This window comes from Hyaena hyaena, unplaced genomic scaffold (assembly GCF_003009895.1).
Source record: "Hyaena hyaena isolate Hyena2069 unplaced genomic scaffold, ASM300989v1 scaffold_661, whole genome shotgun sequence".
NCBI lineage: Eukaryota > Metazoa > Chordata > Mammalia > Carnivora > Hyaenidae > Hyaena > Hyaena hyaena.
The window spans coordinates 1,001,525-1,018,292 of NW_024081294.1; the positions used below are offsets into that span (position 1 = coordinate 1,001,525).

At 36.1% G+C, this 16,768-nt stretch overlaps 1 protein-coding gene across 10 annotated transcripts in view; it reads right to left on the reverse strand.

Annotated features, from left to right (window-relative positions):
- PAM (peptidylglycine alpha-amidating monooxygenase) overlaps window positions 1–16,768 on the reverse strand; it is a 118,067-nt gene that overhangs the window by 39,320 nt on the left and 61,979 nt on the right. For 7 of the 10 annotated variants that reach the window (XM_039216949.1, XM_039216954.1, XM_039216953.1 and 4 more), the window contains exons 11-12: window positions 16,592–16,660; window positions 4,796–5,116 (exon numbers count right to left, since the gene is read on the reverse strand). In XM_039216949.1, the coding sequence (XP_039072880.1) occupies window positions 4,796–5,116; window positions 16,592–16,660 (390 nt within the window). The remainder of the gene's footprint in view (window positions 1–4,795; window positions 5,117–16,591; window positions 16,661–16,768) is intronic. The other 3 variants (XM_039216958.1, XM_039216957.1, XM_039216955.1) reach the window with 1 other exon arrangement.

The following is a 16,768-nucleotide window of genomic DNA, read 5'->3' on the forward strand; positions in this document are numbered from 1 at the left end:
GTGTGACTAGTTTTGAATCTTGGTTCCTTGAGCTATGGCACTTTAGGCACGTGACTTAACCTTTCTATGCCCCAGTTTCTTCCTCTCTAAAAGGGTTTATAAATAGGGTTGTTACAGGGATTAAATAAGTTAATGCGCCTAAAACACTAGCCTGGCTCACAGTGAGGGCTGTGTATATGTTTGCCTTTATTAGTCTCCTTCCCTCCAGGGATGAAAATTCAGCCAACTGAATGCCTTATTTTACCTGGGAATTCTACAAGATGTGAACCTAGAGGCTAGCATATGACTGAAATATGTTAAAAGTATGTACTCTCAGTTGATTAAAAGTTGTCCATAGAAATTAAGTAAAATCCAAATGTTCATAGAATATTTAAATAATATTAAATGTAAAGAGTGTGAATGTGAATATTAAATGTAAATAATGTAATAAATAGGAATATTTAAAGAGTCTGTGAGTTCTTTGATAAGAAGCATCACACAAATGCAGATATTATTTTCTGATGTTCACAGGTATGCAATATATGCTGAACCAGGCTTCCATATGCTAGCAAAGAGAAATCCGATCAAATCTGCCACTGAGAATAGCAATCTATAGTTTTAAATTTATTTTTCAGTGAGTCTGGTTTCCAGAAGGCAACTAGAATAAAGACTAGGATTTTGTTCCTATCCTACTAATATTGTCTCACTATAGACATCAAATTAGTGGTAGAAACCTAATGATATTAAGTGTAAAAAAGAGTGTATTTGCTTCTCAATTCACCTAGTTGAGTATTTCCATCCTGTACATCATATATCACAGACAAATGTCACAGCAGAAAAATGTAAATGATCAGAGATGTGAAGAGCCACAAACTCCGATTACAATAGAACACTGCCAAATCATTTTCTGAATGTATCAGAGTGCCAACTTTTACAGCTTTCCTACACATTTCAAGAAAATTCGCTCATGGACACTGCCTAAGTTACAGGAATTAATATTTGCTTCTACTGCTTTGGTGTTTAAAATTTTGAAATCTTAATCCAATATGACATTAACAGTGGCAATCATAATATTTATTGTTAATGTATTACAACATTAAATACTGTCTTTGTGCTAGAAACTGTTCAAAGCACTTTCCGTGCATTACCTGGAATACATGGAAGTACTATTTGACCCTCACTTTAACCCTTTGAAAACTGTGCTGTTATAACCCTCATTAGATGAGAGAATTAAAGCCCAGAGAACTTTTTTAAATTTTTCCTAGGGACCACATAATAAATGGTGTATTTAGGATTTAAAACCAGGAAGTCAGCACTCAAGAGTCAAACTGAGGGCTGATGGGCATGGGGGGGCACTTGTTGGGATGAGCACTGGGTGTTATATGGAAACCAACTTGACAATGAACTATTTAAAAATAAATAAATAAGTAAAACCAGGAAGTCAGGCTCCAGAGTCTGAAGTGTTCCAAAGCATATGACCTACATGGAATGGTTTTCAGATTTTATTTTACCCAAGTGCAAAACTGTTCTGGGGCGAGCTGAACGGTGTGGTGTGTGCGCGTATGCGTGTGTGTGGTGTGGAGACTGCAGCTACAGCTTCTTACGTGGGGCACGTCCTTTCCAGCAATAGTTGGAAAACCTCTGGGCTAGTCTAGCTGCACCTGTCCAGGAGGTTTCCTTGTTCCTAATGCTGTTCTCACAACTGTTGGGAGAAGAGTTTTCAGACCAGACTCACCACAGGTCATGAAGACGAGACGTAGAAAGAGGTGCTATTTGTGGATATTTGTGCTATTAGAGACACACTGAAGACACAGTACTTAACTACCTTGTTCTTGGGAATGCTAAGGGTGTCATAGCAAAGATGGAAGTTGTCGTTCTGGTTGTGCTGTTCGTGCATGTATTGTGCCCACTGATGCTGAGCCCATCATGAAGTGGGAATACAGTTTTAAAGGCAGTTGCCAAGGTGTGGAACTAACTGGAATTCAGGTGGATCTAAAAGTCCATAAAATGGTGTTTTTGAAACCATGAATTATTTCTGGACCTGCCAAACAGTCACATCCTGATTTTTGAGCTGATCCAATAATTTCACCTTTCACCTCTCAAATCAGCTGATAGGATCCATTACTATACTGTGGTTCCAAAGTATGGTCCAGTTAATGAAATCCAAAGTGCTGTGGCAATAAATGCCACTGTATTGGGTTGTGCTAGTATCATCAACTGTGGACATCAGAACAGAGTCCTGAGTGGAAGTCTTCAGTTTCTAGGCAGTGACGGTCCAGAGCTTCAGGGAGGTGTATCTGAACTGGGTGAACAAGTCAGCTCCGTGTTTTGAGCAAACTGGAAGTGTAAGGGACTAGGAAGTGTACATTCTAGTTTTAAATTCAGTCAGAAAGTTCAAGTTTTAAATTCAGATAATGCGACCTCAATGATATGGGTTAACTTCCCTAGGCTTCAGTTTCTTCATTTGAAAGTTAAAATAGGTCTCAAAGAATCTGAAATGAGTATAGGTATAAAGTTTAGCAACACCATAGCCTTACATTTTTGTTTTAGTAATAATCTCATATGAAAAACTACCTTCTTCTTTGAAGCTAATGTAATTCCTTACAGCAAATTAGGCAGTTAGGAATTCCTCCAGACTATTATAGGGTCCCATTCTCAGCTGTGTCTGAAGTAAAGAAATGGGTATGAGAACAACAATGGGAGATTATCTATCAAATTTATCCCCCTTGCTCATACCCTAAGAAATATACATGAATTGGACTACTAATATATTTTATTAGGGTATTACGTGCTAATAACTGCCTACTTTCATTTTTGCAAAGGAAGCTTCCTGAGGAGAAGGCATTCTTTGGCTTCCACACAAAAAATTAAACATTCTCAATTAAGGTTAGGTTTTATATTGTGCTATGGTAAATGGCGAAAGAAAAGTGAAAAGAAAAAGACTTCCAGAAATAGCTTACCTAAATATGAGTTTTGCTATTTTACATTTAATGTTTAAAAGGTTTTTGAATCAGAGTAGTGAAATAACGCTAAAATAAATCATTTCAGAAAGGAAACGCAGGCACATTTCCTTTCTATAATGAGGATTTGTGCTATAAGTTTCTATGACTCAAAGTTTTATTTAACTCCATGACATTTAGCCACATATTTTAAATGAAAGGAAATTTTCTGACCCAGATCCTGTAGAAACCTTTTCTTCTTGGACACTGCCATTTTGACCACCCTATAAGGTATGAGATCTAGCAAGTAAATGTATTTCGGGTATTTTAAATATTTCTTTCTTAGGAAAACTAACTAGGTCTTAGGAATACAATGCCTTAAGTCAAACTATGATTTTTACATGCACACTTATGATACCTTTTGGTAAATTATAATAACCACAATATTATTTCAAATCCAGGGTAACAAAGAGAATTCATGGAATAAAGTATGTTGCAACTCTAACATTTTGTACTTGAACAGAATTGTATTCTCATCAAAGAGGCCCTTCTGCTTTTTCATGTTGGGTGGGCTGCCATTTACTGTCCTTAATATAGAGGTTTAAACAATCAGACACTCGAGTCTGTCTATGAAATGGATAGGGACGTGATAACCTGCAGATTTTCTAGACATTACCCTTAGAAACGTCAATTCAGTTGTTCTTTGGTAGGATTCAGGAGCTTAGAATTTTCATAAGCACGTTAGGTGATTCTAATGCAGTGGAGTCTAGGAAACCCTCTGGAGAAACAGTTTTATTAGATAAATTTAGGAGTTAGAGCAGGGCTGAGTCTGTTTAGATATGAAGACGTAAAAATAGGATCCCAGTTAACATCCCATAGAAACTATTAGACCAGGCCCAATGGACAGTGCTTGAAACTTCTATGTGAGCAAAAGGCATCGCATGCTAACTTTTTTTCAATTATAAATAAAAATCAGCTGGGTGTTGAATAATTTATGGCTTGCTGCAAAGCTGTATTTGAAAACACCAAGCTGGCAGCCTGCGCCATTCCAGCCCACGCACGGACAGCTGCCATGCACCCATATCTGTTACTTTTTTGGAGATTATCTCCATATGCTGTATTATCTGGCTTTCCACATTAGCAAGTAACATGAAACACAATCAGTATGAAAGAGGCCACAATACAATTAAAGACAAAGATGAGGCATCCATAGCTTGCTGGTACAGAAACCTGAAGGGAATAAGGTATTGTCCTCTCATTACGGAAGCCAATCCTGGTTAGAAATAAAGATAAATCTGATAGTTTCCCCTTAGAAACAAAACAAAACCCCCCAAAACTCCTAAATTTTCCAATTAAGATAGTAATTGATAATGGAACTTAGAAATCCAAGTCATAAAAATGGTTATATTTACAAGTCAATTGGAAAAGAATGGTGGGAAGTATAAGATTCCTTTGAGAGGACCTTAATTACCTTAAAAGAAGGTAGCATATAAGCATTTCATACACTGAGACTTTACATATGAGGTGTTGAATTTTCAGTTTTTTTCCAGTGAGCAAAAGAGAATATCGATTTGGTAAGAATTTGTTACACTGAATTTCACATGCCACTCCCCCCAACATGATCTAGATATTTTTTGGTCCTGGTAATTCTGGCTCATCAATGGAACAGAAGCAGAATTTATGAAGTACTGGACCAAAACAAAAATCAAAACTCAAACAAAGATGATATCTGATAACCCAAATCTGAGTAATGCATTTCTCGATTTTTTTTTTTATTGGTAAGTATTTTCACCCATTCATTTTTATTCCCTTCAGATTTTGCTAATGTAGATTGTAGCATTTCATAGTTTGTTCTTTAAAAGAAGCCCTAAACGCACCTCCTGTGTGTTCTGGTTCCCAGGTGCCTTCACCAGGTAGGGGCTGCTGTAATGACAAAACTCTGCTTTCTGCTGGCCTCAAAGTAGACTCTAGTCTGTGGAATTTGTGAATTCTGTCTCTCACAAGAATAGCATTGCCCCTCTCCTCGTGCTCTGTACTCTCTCTGGCATCAGATCGACCAAGATCCTTCTTTTGGACTACGTTTGCAATCTCAGCTACCAGGTCTGACTCTGATTCTGCCTTTTCTGTAGGATTATATTTATGCACATGAACATCTTCCCTTTCTCCTAGCAGCTTGGAAAGTAGTGAATAGAAATCACCTGTGGAAAAAAGAGAAAAGATAAGGGGTGGAGGGTTGATAAGATTGCAAAATTTATAAAATTTTGTGCCTTAAAAATACCATCGTCTGATTCGTCATAATAAGTGAGAGGGAAGGTTGCTCTCAGATGTTCAAGCGTGAGGGGAAAAAGGATGATCTTCTAGAATAATGAAAAAAATAATATGCTTCACAGTTTCATTTGATATACCACCTATGTTATTCTATTATCTCTGGAGCCAATAGATAACCTCTATTTGCTTATTAGTGGAAACAAAATGATGCACGTGTGATTGCATGGAATGTTTCAATAAATGGTTTTCATAGTAGAGATGAGTTGATTTGCAAGTTAGTGTTCATCAGATTTCTAAAAATATGATCAACAGCTATATCAGAAAACAGCTATTGTCAAGGAAAACCCTTTGAAGTTGCCTTTAAAGCCTATTAAAGTATAATGCACAAGAAATTAAATGTGTATTTTTCAGCATATGCTATGAAACACCAGAAACATAACAGATATGTGTCTCTTTGGCAACCAGAAAACCCATGTTTTGTTATTATTATTTTGTTAGCAGTGTTCCTGTGTGTACCTCTAGTTGTTCAATTTAGACAAGAAGTGAAAAATTCCAGAAAAACAATTTTGTGAAAAAAGAATACTTCAAATCAGTTTCAAACAAAAGAGAAGATTTTAACAAACTAGTATCACTGGAATGGTTCACCACGAAAATACATTTCATGCCTTTCTGTCCTAGAAAGTAAACTTGGATACTATCATCCAATACCATGAAAACAAATTATAAAAAACATTATGACAGATATGAAATATGACTACAGAAATTTCACAAAGCATCTTAATCCTCATCATTTACATCTGTGGGTTTAAATCCTTTTACATCAACTCTGTGAATGGGAAACATGTTTATGTTCTCAATAGAAACAAGTCTGCTCTTCTAAGCCAAACTCCAAGGTAAGAAACACTAGTTCTTTTTCCTCACCCTATTCTAAGCGCTGCTAATTTAATTAGTTATGACCAAGGAGTCCTATTGCTTTAGCTTTAATTACATTTACAGCATGATCAGTTAGCATTTATAAACTTTATGACCAGTAGGAAATGAAAATGATAACCGGTTTTGCTATGATGCATTCCACTAAAGAATATAATATTAAAAATTGGTGCAAGGGGATATGAAGTCTTTCTAAAATGATACTAAGAGATCTTGTCATGTTTACAAATAGTCTTGGTTTAATGATTCAAAGTAGGTTTTCAGCTCTTGCCCATGAAAGCGGCTTATCCCAGGTGAAATCTTCAATCAAAAAGTAATTACCAAGTAATAGGGCCAATCTCAGTAAAATGAACAAAGCAAATTACAACTCAACCAACTCTGTTAGGCCACAGTGGCATTCTGCCTCACAGAGAAGAAATTAAGTCATTACTGCTAAATTCACCTGCCCCCGCACTAAATATAAATAGTTTAATGTGCTGTTATGCAATGAAACATTTATATGGAAAATAAAACACAAGACTATTCCAGGAATGGATAAAAAACAGAATTTTAAAACTTGAATCCGTGTCATTAGTCTAATATTGATGAAGGAACACAGACTTGAAACTATGCATGGTTCTTCAGGTTTGTCAGTAAAAATCTAAAATCCGTGATGAAATACCAAATGCACAGCGCTCCAGTTCCTTTGCAATTGTCATTTACAGTGATCACTGGGTGAGGAAAACAAACCTTTAGCAATGTAATAGGCTTCGCTGCACACAGGTTGCACTGGCCTGATGAAAACGAAATTCAGAGCTGCATCTCATTTATAGAGAGGACATGTGAGAGAGAGAGACCACTAGATGGCTATCTCTTACACTCTTACATCCATACTGGGGAGTTTTTCTCTCTTTTCTGGAGAACTGGATATATGGAATCCTGAAATGCTAAGTATTTTTCTGTGCTATGTATATCTAACCTTAAGTGCAGTGGATGGAGCAGAAAATTTTGGGGTCTTTACTGCAGTCTCATTTCTCAATATCCCTTTCTTTTTCTTCAGTTTATGTTACACATATATGGGACTTCCCCTTCCTTGAATGTCAGCTCTAAGATGTTGTTTCTTTTTCCTGGTACAATTGTTCCCCACTAACCAACTGGCTCCTAAGCCTTTAGATCTTACTAAGGTGTTACTTATATCCAAGAAGCCTTCCTTGACTATCAAATTAGGGGTCTTAGTTATGCACACATGTAGCCCTAAGGTCTTTCCCTATTTTGTTACTGCCTAGTGTCTGGGTATATTGCACACTCTTCTTTGAATCCAACCCTAATGCTTAGTAGCTGTTCTGTGCCTTAACATTATATAGATAATGACTACCACCTTTAAGAATTCTTTTGTGGATTTAAAGAAGTTAATGTACAAGGCCCAGTCCAGTGTATATCATACAGTAGATATCACTAAATTGTAGCTATTATAATTACCAGCAAAAAAGACATAAATTCTAGTTGTAACATGCACATGCACCTGTTTTGATCTACTGTTTACCTAAAATTAAAAAAAAAATCAGTTCTTATCTCATATACAACTATTGGGATATTTATAGTGGAAAAAAAAAAAGCTCTCTTTAACTTTACAGCCCTATATTCTCTCAAGTCACTACGGCTGTTGTAGTGATTTGCCTCCTCGCTTTGCCAAAGTAAATTGTACTTGCACTTTCTCACTTTTTTCTTAAGTCTATTTTTGGAGAAAGAACTATCCCTACTCCAGTGTTTTGGATGCCAGCCCTCCCACTGCCCTCTGGAGTCTTTCCTATTTGCTTTCTTTTCTTTTCCTAATTCGGCTTCTTTGCCAAAGACTTGACTCAGGCTAAAAGCACACTCAGTCTGCATTTATCTTGAGTGGTCATGGAAGCCAGAGACCCTCTTCTGACACAGTCTATCTTTCAAACATTTCTGCCTTCCTTTTTCCTTTGACAAGGTCAAACACTGCCTAACGCTGCTTTCTGTGACAATGGAAATAGCCTGTTCCTGTGCTGCCCGATATGACTGCCACTAGAAACGTGGGGCTCCTGAGAACTTGTAATGTGGCTTGTGTGACTGAGTTTAGTTTTTAATTTTACTTTTAATTAATGTATATCCAAATTTAAATAATCACGTGTGGCTAGTGTCTACCATATTGGACCGTGCAAAGCTCCTTCATCTTTACATCCTCTTTCCTTCCCAAGCCAAAGGCATCTGACTCCACTTCTTCATTCGCTCCTGTGTAACTTCTGCATGAGTTGCCCAAGAGCTCCTAGTTGACAAGGTCATCTTACCCTACCAGTGGCATGTCGCACTGCTGAAACTCCCTTCAGAAACTCTCTGCGTATAACACTGTTCTTTCTACATCTTCTCTGCCTGTCATCTTCGCTTTCTCATATTTCTCTGCCCAACATATGAAAATGTTGTTGTTTTCTGAGGTCTGTCCCTGGCATTCTTTCTCCCCACTGGCTAAGGCCTCTTCCTGCTGAGAAATATCAGCCATTCACAAGGCTTAAGTTGCTGCCTCCAGACAAATGACCGTAATATCTGGAGTCCTCCTAATACCAAAGTGATATATAAAACCACCCTGTGGAAATTTCCACTTAGATGTCTGTTTCATAGGAATTTTGAACTCAACCTGTCTAAAACTGAGCTCTTAATCTCCTCCCCACACTAGCTTTTTATAGTATCTGTCTTGATGATGAAACATGTTTTGGTTCAATCAATCCAGAAAACTGGACTCGTCCCTCTCTCACCAGCGAATCAACTGATTCATCGATGCTGATATGTCAACATCATTTTTTCCCTCCCTACCACCAGAACTCATTTGGGATACTTATCATCTGATTGGCACACTTAAAGACTTTTCCCTTCCTTCCTCAGAATGGACTTTCATCCCTGCCTTCAATGTCAAAATCTGTCTGTAATGGTATTAAAGCTGCTCTAACTGTGTGGAAATGATTTCTGATTCATGGTACCCTGTTTTCCTGGACACTGCTTGCTTATGCCCCACCTTTTTCTCAGCTCTATGTACTTCTCAGTGCTATTCTCTTAATTTTATTCTGGTTCCCACTGCTAAAATGACCTTACAATTTATTTCCTAAACTGGGACATATTTGAGAAGAAAAAGGGTATGGTAAAATTTACACTAGGTGTAAAGTGAGACAATCCTGGAAAAACTGGGATGTACAGTTACCCTACCTATTGTTGACAAAGACAGAGATAAACAAGTACTTTATAAACTACACATGGCAATAATAGTAATAAAATGTTTTGGTGAGCTTTGCATAACCCAGTTACTTTGCTGCGTTGGTATATATGATTTAACACATTTCTCTCTACAAAATACTTATTGTCTTCATCTGAAATGAAAAAATTAATGGTACAGCACAAACCTGCACATCTGGTAGGAAGTTGACCTAGGATTTGAAGGAGCAACCTGTATGAGGGCCACACCTTCTAACTGATGACTATACTGGATCCAGGTTCTGTATTTTTTTTCTCTAGTGGCTAATAAACTCTTGTGTATTTACCTCAGCCTTGTCAATCTTACTATATTTAACTGTTTTTCTATTTACATTAACTGTCTTCTGAGCTCAGTGCCTGATGTGCTCTTTAACTGAACAAGTTTCTTTTTGTCCTTTGCTGGCCTGCCTTCTCCATATTATAACATAAGATGCTTGTGAACTAGTTAATACCTCCATACCACAGTGATATGACAAATCTGGCCTATAAAATAATAACTGGCTACCTTTAGTTTGAAAAAGTAGAAGAGTTTTCTGTTCTCTTCAATAGTTTTCACTTCCCACTTCTAATACCTTTTGTGAATGATCAAACTCTATAGATTTTCTTAAAAATTTTTGGTACATTTAAATTATCTGAGAAGGGACAGGTGGCAAGGGATAAATGTGATTTTTTTAATGGAATATATTAAAAATCTCTCATTTCTTACATACTGTCATATTTCCAGTGATAAGTAGTATTCCTATCACAGCAGCTACTCAGAAAATTATTCTGGAATGAATAATAATTTGTTAGAAATGTCAACCTTTGCCTCTGCATCAGTAGAAATAAAAATATTTCTTTGATGATTTTAGGCTGCAGTGAGTCCATTTATTTTTTTCTCACTCAAACTGTGATTCTTATAAATGCAGAAATGTTCTCGTTCTTTTAAGTAAATTTGGCTGAGTGGTTCTGGATTTGGAAAACATAACTGTGCTAGCAGCTAATGAATGTGCCAGGAAAAAGTACACAGCATAGTAGAAGAACATCTAACACACTACCAGTTAAACTCCCAATTTGTTAAGTTGTATGCTTGCATTAACTACTTCATGACTGAGTGGAGCTTTTTTATGTAGTAGGGACCATTCACATTCCCTGCCATCAACATGGAAAATTTTCTAGTTTACCTTCAGGAATATAGTGAGATCAAACTGAAATAGAAACATACATTGAAAAATTGCCCCATGAGGTTTCTTTCTTTTTTTTAATAAAATGCTTTAAAATTATTGGATAAAAAAATAAGTATCTCTACTTTTAGACACTGTAAAAATCTTTAAGAAAATATATTTTTAAGTTTATCTATTTATTTTTGAGAGAGAGAATCCCAAGAAGGCTCCAAAGTGCTGTCAGTGCAGAGCCCGTCATGGGGCTTGATCTCTTAACTGTGAGATCAAGACCTGAGTGGAAATCAAGAGTCAGCCACTTAAGCAACTGAGCCACCCAGAGACTCCAAGACAGCATAAAAGTCTTAAGTGTGGAGGCATTTAAAAAATGACCAAGAACACTGGTTAATCTTCAGACTATGGAGTCCCATTTCCCACACAAAACACTAATACTTTATTACCTAAAATAAACAACTCTCGTTATTGCTCTGTGATTTCTACAGTACATGGAAAGTAAATAGGATGTTCATCAGCGTTTAACCCCTGAAAAAATATGCCAAGTAGCCAAGCTAATGAGACTGCAACATGTACTATAACCGATTAATGACAGAGATATGAGGAATGGAAAAATAAAAGCATTTCTTTTCAGATTTTAATATTGTTGGTTCATAACTCAGTCTTACTTGATTTTCCCTTCGGGATAGTTGATTTGGTTTATTAAGCGCTTACGTAACTAACATTTATCCTACTAGCCTTGGAGAAATAAAACATGATCATGATGACCAGCTCAAGGATCACAAAGGAAGGGATGTTTATTATTTTTTCCTCCTACTGAATTGAACCATCAGAAATGGGCTTCTCCCCCGACCTTTTCTTAACAAAATGAGACAAATATAAAAAAGGAAAAGTTAGCAGATGATGGCTTTTGTACACAGATCTATATCAGAAAGCACAACTGTGTGATAAATGATCATTCTCATCTGCCTATTCTCCTATTAGGGAACCAATTCAAAACAGCATCCACTCAGCTTCCCAGAGCTTTGGGGTGTATTTAGAATTGTGTTTGATAGATGAGTTCAATATGTAAAGACTTGTGAGCTGCTCATAAATCATAACAAACCGATAAAGTTTTACTGAATGGGAATACAAACAAGAATTGTATCTTCTTTCAAACAGCAAAGTGGCATTGAAGACGCTCAGAGTTAGCCAAGAAGATGCTACTAAAACTATTTGTACTTTGTTAGGGGATGAAGGAAGTATTCTATTTTGAATAAAGCAAAGAAATTTAAATTGTGTGATTAAGCCCAGCCTTTGCTCCACTCATCTCATAAATGGCTTACCAACTGTCACTTTAACAAGCTTTTTCAGTAGACTATTGTCTTTTTAACTTGCAACCTTGTTCCCTTGATTCTGCTTATTTGATAAAACATGCCAATGTTAATTCATTTTGTTAGCATAAAACCAGTGTAAAATTATTCCGTTTCACAGAAGGTGTCTGAAGACCTTTAACTATCTGGGGTCAGGAAGTGTTTTCCCTCTACAAATTGTATTTTTGTCATATTCTCCCTGCCTTGGGAATATAGTCGCTCATGCTGACCTTTGAGTAGAAAGATTGATTATATGAGGGCACAAAGACTACAATGAGAAGAGTTTGGAGCAAACCGAATAAAACATGTTAAAGGCCCTTTCTGCAGCAAAAGCAATGCTGTCTAGAGCATAATGTACAATAACAAGTACAACTGGTATTGTAGATTTTGACTTTCAGTTCTGCCATGAGTTTTTATTAAGACACAAAATCTTTCCAGTACGACTAACATAAATTTCAATACTGTACCTCATACTTTGAATTATACAGGAGTGAAACACTCAAAATCAGAACTCCTAAACATAGTTCCACAGATTCTTCCTTGAAGCTGGTAAGCTTCCTGGTTTCAGCCCATGTTCGTCCCCCAATGTTGATAAAAAGTTCAGGTTGTACCACTGGGATAGTGAACGTATATGAGAAATCGTACCGCATACGCAATGCAGAGAAGTTACAAAACATACCTTACTTTTCCAAAGTGCCAGCCATGAGATATAAGTAAAGGATATGTTCGTGTGTCTGCTCTGGGAAACCTCAACACCACCCTTTCCTTCTGTAGTCTCCTGGGATTCATTTCCTCTGCTCAGAATCAATGTCTAATTGAGTCTTATTGTTTAGCCAACTGTACTTATTACAGACGTAGGTGATTCTTCACTTACAGTGTTTTTCAAAGGATAGTAACATTTCGGTTCATTCTAAATATCTATTAGTGTTTTCTGCTTGGAGGCAGACATAATCAACCCATTCAAGATTAGTTCACTTATAGGCAAAACAGGCTATTGTGAATGCAGTATGGGCAGGAATATACACATATTATGCGGGCATCAAAAATCATGCTTGCCAGTAATTTGTATAGTTGGAAGAAATATTCAAGATACAATATTTACGAAAGGACACAAAACTGTGCACATATGATCTAAATATTATTAAAATAAAGTATATATAATATGTATTTCACACAAAGATATCCATACATACCCGTATTTCTAAGGATTATGGATTGTTTTTATTTGATTCTTTATACTTTCCTGTAAATCCTGTATCTTTTTAAATGAATATTATTTAACAAATCAGTCAAATAAACATTATGTTTTATAACTCCGCACAGACTTAAAGCCTCACTAAATGTGCCTCATTGTTGCATGATCCAGGACAGCCTGATAAGTAAAGCTATCATACAGTGAGGCTCTTCTGGTGTCTCCATAATTATATCTTTTGAGACAGGGTCTGAGATACATTTGCCTTACACCAAATTTTGTTCTACAGGAAGCAAATATATATAAGGATACTGCAGAAGGTAAGCCTGTTTATAAGCACTGGCTGGGCAACACTATATAGATTCACAGATCTCAGCTATCTCTTTCCAGCTCTAGTAAAATTTCCAATCAAGATATATTCTGACAAAAATTAATAGCTAGCAATTTTAGTGACTGGAATTTCAAAAACGACCCACTTCTATTCCTTCTGGAGAAGCAGATTATCAGATAAATAATGTGACACAGCTACGTTTGTTTTTTTCAGCCCATAGCATATGAATACTTTCCTCCTCCCCCCCGCCTTTTTTTTTACTACCTTAAAAAAAGACATCCCTTCTTTCCAATGGAGCATTTGCTACATTTCTTGACCTTTATCTTCCTGCATGTTTTCCAATGTATTAAGATATGAAATAAAAATAATATTGTTTGTATTATCCAGACAGAACTATCTCTATTATTTAGCCACTGATGGGTACAGACTTTCCTTTCTGACATTTGGGGTCTTTTGCTTCCTGATCTACAACTGTTCTATTTCCAATGGGGGTCTGACATCCTCTGTGTGACCAACATAGATGTTGTCTGTTAACCTGTGGCTAGCACAACTGAAATGATTCACAGCTTTTATTTATTGGGGATTTAAAATATTAAAAGAATCAATACAAGCTGGAGGAGTACCTGAACATAAACTGTTTTCAGCCAGGAGCACCAAAATAAGGCAAAAGGTTGAGTTGGAGGGTTTACTTTAAAATCAGCAGATATGGTATAATTTATCTGAAAATTCTAGTCCTCTTATTAGCTACCCAGTCAATTTATCAACCCAGGGAATGAATACAAATAAACATTTTGTATAGATAAACATATCTGAGAAGAATGGGGTACTCTCTCAGTAATGAGTAGATTTGCCCTGTGTACTGCAAGGAGATAGATTGACCTCATTAGTGAATCAAATGGACTATGTGTATAAATATGCACTTGGTGTATCTCTATGTTCTCTTTACCTTCTAAGCTGGCAGTACCCGAAGGCCTGTAGAACAAATACATAGGCTACAGCGGGCACTGAATGGCTTTTGGTTAGGTACCTGTCTTCAAATAACCTAAGAGGTGACATTTTGATGGGCCCACTAACGTCAACATGTGAATGCCATAGCCTATTTTCTGCAGTATGGAAATGCAGTCAGAAGAATATTTTTTCTTCCCAAGTTAAATAACTTCACAGCACTTTTATTCATAAGGAGAATAAAACACTAACTGTAAGAAAATAATTTCTTCTATGCCTGCGGAATTCTCTGGAATCAGTAAGTCTGGATATATTTAAACTTCTTAATATTATATATATGCTATCAGATATGAAAGGGTAAATGAATGGCAAAACATAAGAGTATTTTAAAGAATTTGGTTTTAGGCATAAATGACAGAGCCCTCTTAAATCTTATTTGGAAAGAACAGGTTAAACTTAACATTTAAGGTTCTTCTAGTGAAGCTTCTGAGTTTTTAATCTTTCAGAAGTCTCAATGTCTCCCTTGATCAACTCAACAAACTCGAAAAGGAAAACATAGTTCAGCCTCAGTTTCTATAGAAACTTACCTTTTTATTAGACACATCTACTAAATGATAGTCTCATTCCATACTGTATCACATATGTTACTATTTGGAAATGTATTCTAAGATGACTCAAATTATTTCAAAGACCTATATTTCAAACAGTGTGTTCAATATCAAAATGATTCCTTTTAAGTCTGATCAAATTTCAGTACAACTATAGCAAACACTATTAATACAACTATATTTAGGTTATAATTACTGACTTCCTTACAATTATATACACAGGACTGACAAATTTAGCTATTTTAAATCATACTCAATAGTTCAGTATGAGCCATTTAGCATATAAACTATTTAGTATAAAGATCATCTCCCCTTTTTTGACTCAAAAGTACCAAAAACTTTGAGCTAGTTTTATTTTTTTCCCAAAGGCCATTTTGTTGGAATGAGATGTTATGGAACATACTCTATATAGTTAAAAACCATTTCTATTACAGTTTACCTTATTCCCCTTTCAGAGTGCATGTTTTCACTGAAAAAAGTTTGTATTTTTTAATTTTGCAAATACTCTTTTAACGTCTTTTGCTTTTTTTTAATTTCTGAGAGAGAGAGAGAGAGAGTGTGAGCAGGGGAGGGTCAGAGAGAGAGGGAGACACAGAATCTGAAACAGGCTCCAGGCTCTGAGCTAGCTGTCAGCACAGAGTCTGATGTGGGGCTCGAACCCACAAACCGTGACATCATGACCTGAGCCAAAGTAGGACGCTTAACCAACTGAGCCACCCAGGAGCGCCTAATTTTGCAAATAGTCTTAATGTGAGAGTGTTATCTTTGACTTAGACCCAACAGAATACATTCTGAAGAATTCCAGTAGTGGTTTACAATGTGCAAGGAGTGAAAAATTTCTTTCTGTTGCCAATAGAAAAATCCTATCTCCTGTATGCTTTATGTTGTTCTAAGAAGTGTGTTTGCATTAACATTAATGTTTTAAAATGTATCCTATCTAGGCCAAAAATGACTTGATGAGATAACATACTCCAACACCTAACACAGAGTATCATCTTTGAAACAACTAGTATGAAAACAAGATTGAGGAGAATAATTTTTCAGTGCTAACATATAACGTTATGTGTGACATAACTGTGTCTGACATGCAAGGACCAAGTATTACGGTTTCAAATAAATAGATCAGGGGAAGAAGGATGCTCTCTTAACTCATCAGATGGCAACTTAATATAAAACTATAAATGTCTAAGTTGGTAATCCCTCCTGCCTTACTGGAGGCAGAGAAGACTTAGGAAAGGCCAGATGCAAGTTTAAAACTTACAAAACAGTCAGTGAACACATCACACAAAATATACAAGATTTAAAATGGTAAAGTCCTTTTAGATTTCAAATTGCCCAAGGACTGTTTCTAACAGTCTATATCTGTTTCTAACAGATTATATTTGCATCATATATAAAAGATACAATATTAAATAAACCAAATCAAAGAAAGATCTAATGAGTCGAAATTACATGAAGGAATTTTACTTTCAAAGCTAAAGAGCAACATTTGACCATTTTCTTATGAATTATATATTATATAAACACAGCAATACATAGGGATGGAGGCTAAGAAAGAAACCTAAAATACCTTAGGAATGTTAAAATTTGGTTGCCTAATTGGAATACAAACACTTCTGCTGGCCGAGTTATAAAACTATACATACATACCCTGTTCTAGCACTTCTTCTTCTCCTTTCGGCTGCTGTAGTAAGGACGCCTTATCTTTGTTCTCTGTTTCTGTAAAGGATCAAAAAAGCTGAGCATAAATTTGTGGGATCATATACTTTAAATAGCTTATTGGAAATATGCCTTCAACATAAAAATATGTTCAGGGTCTATGTTTCA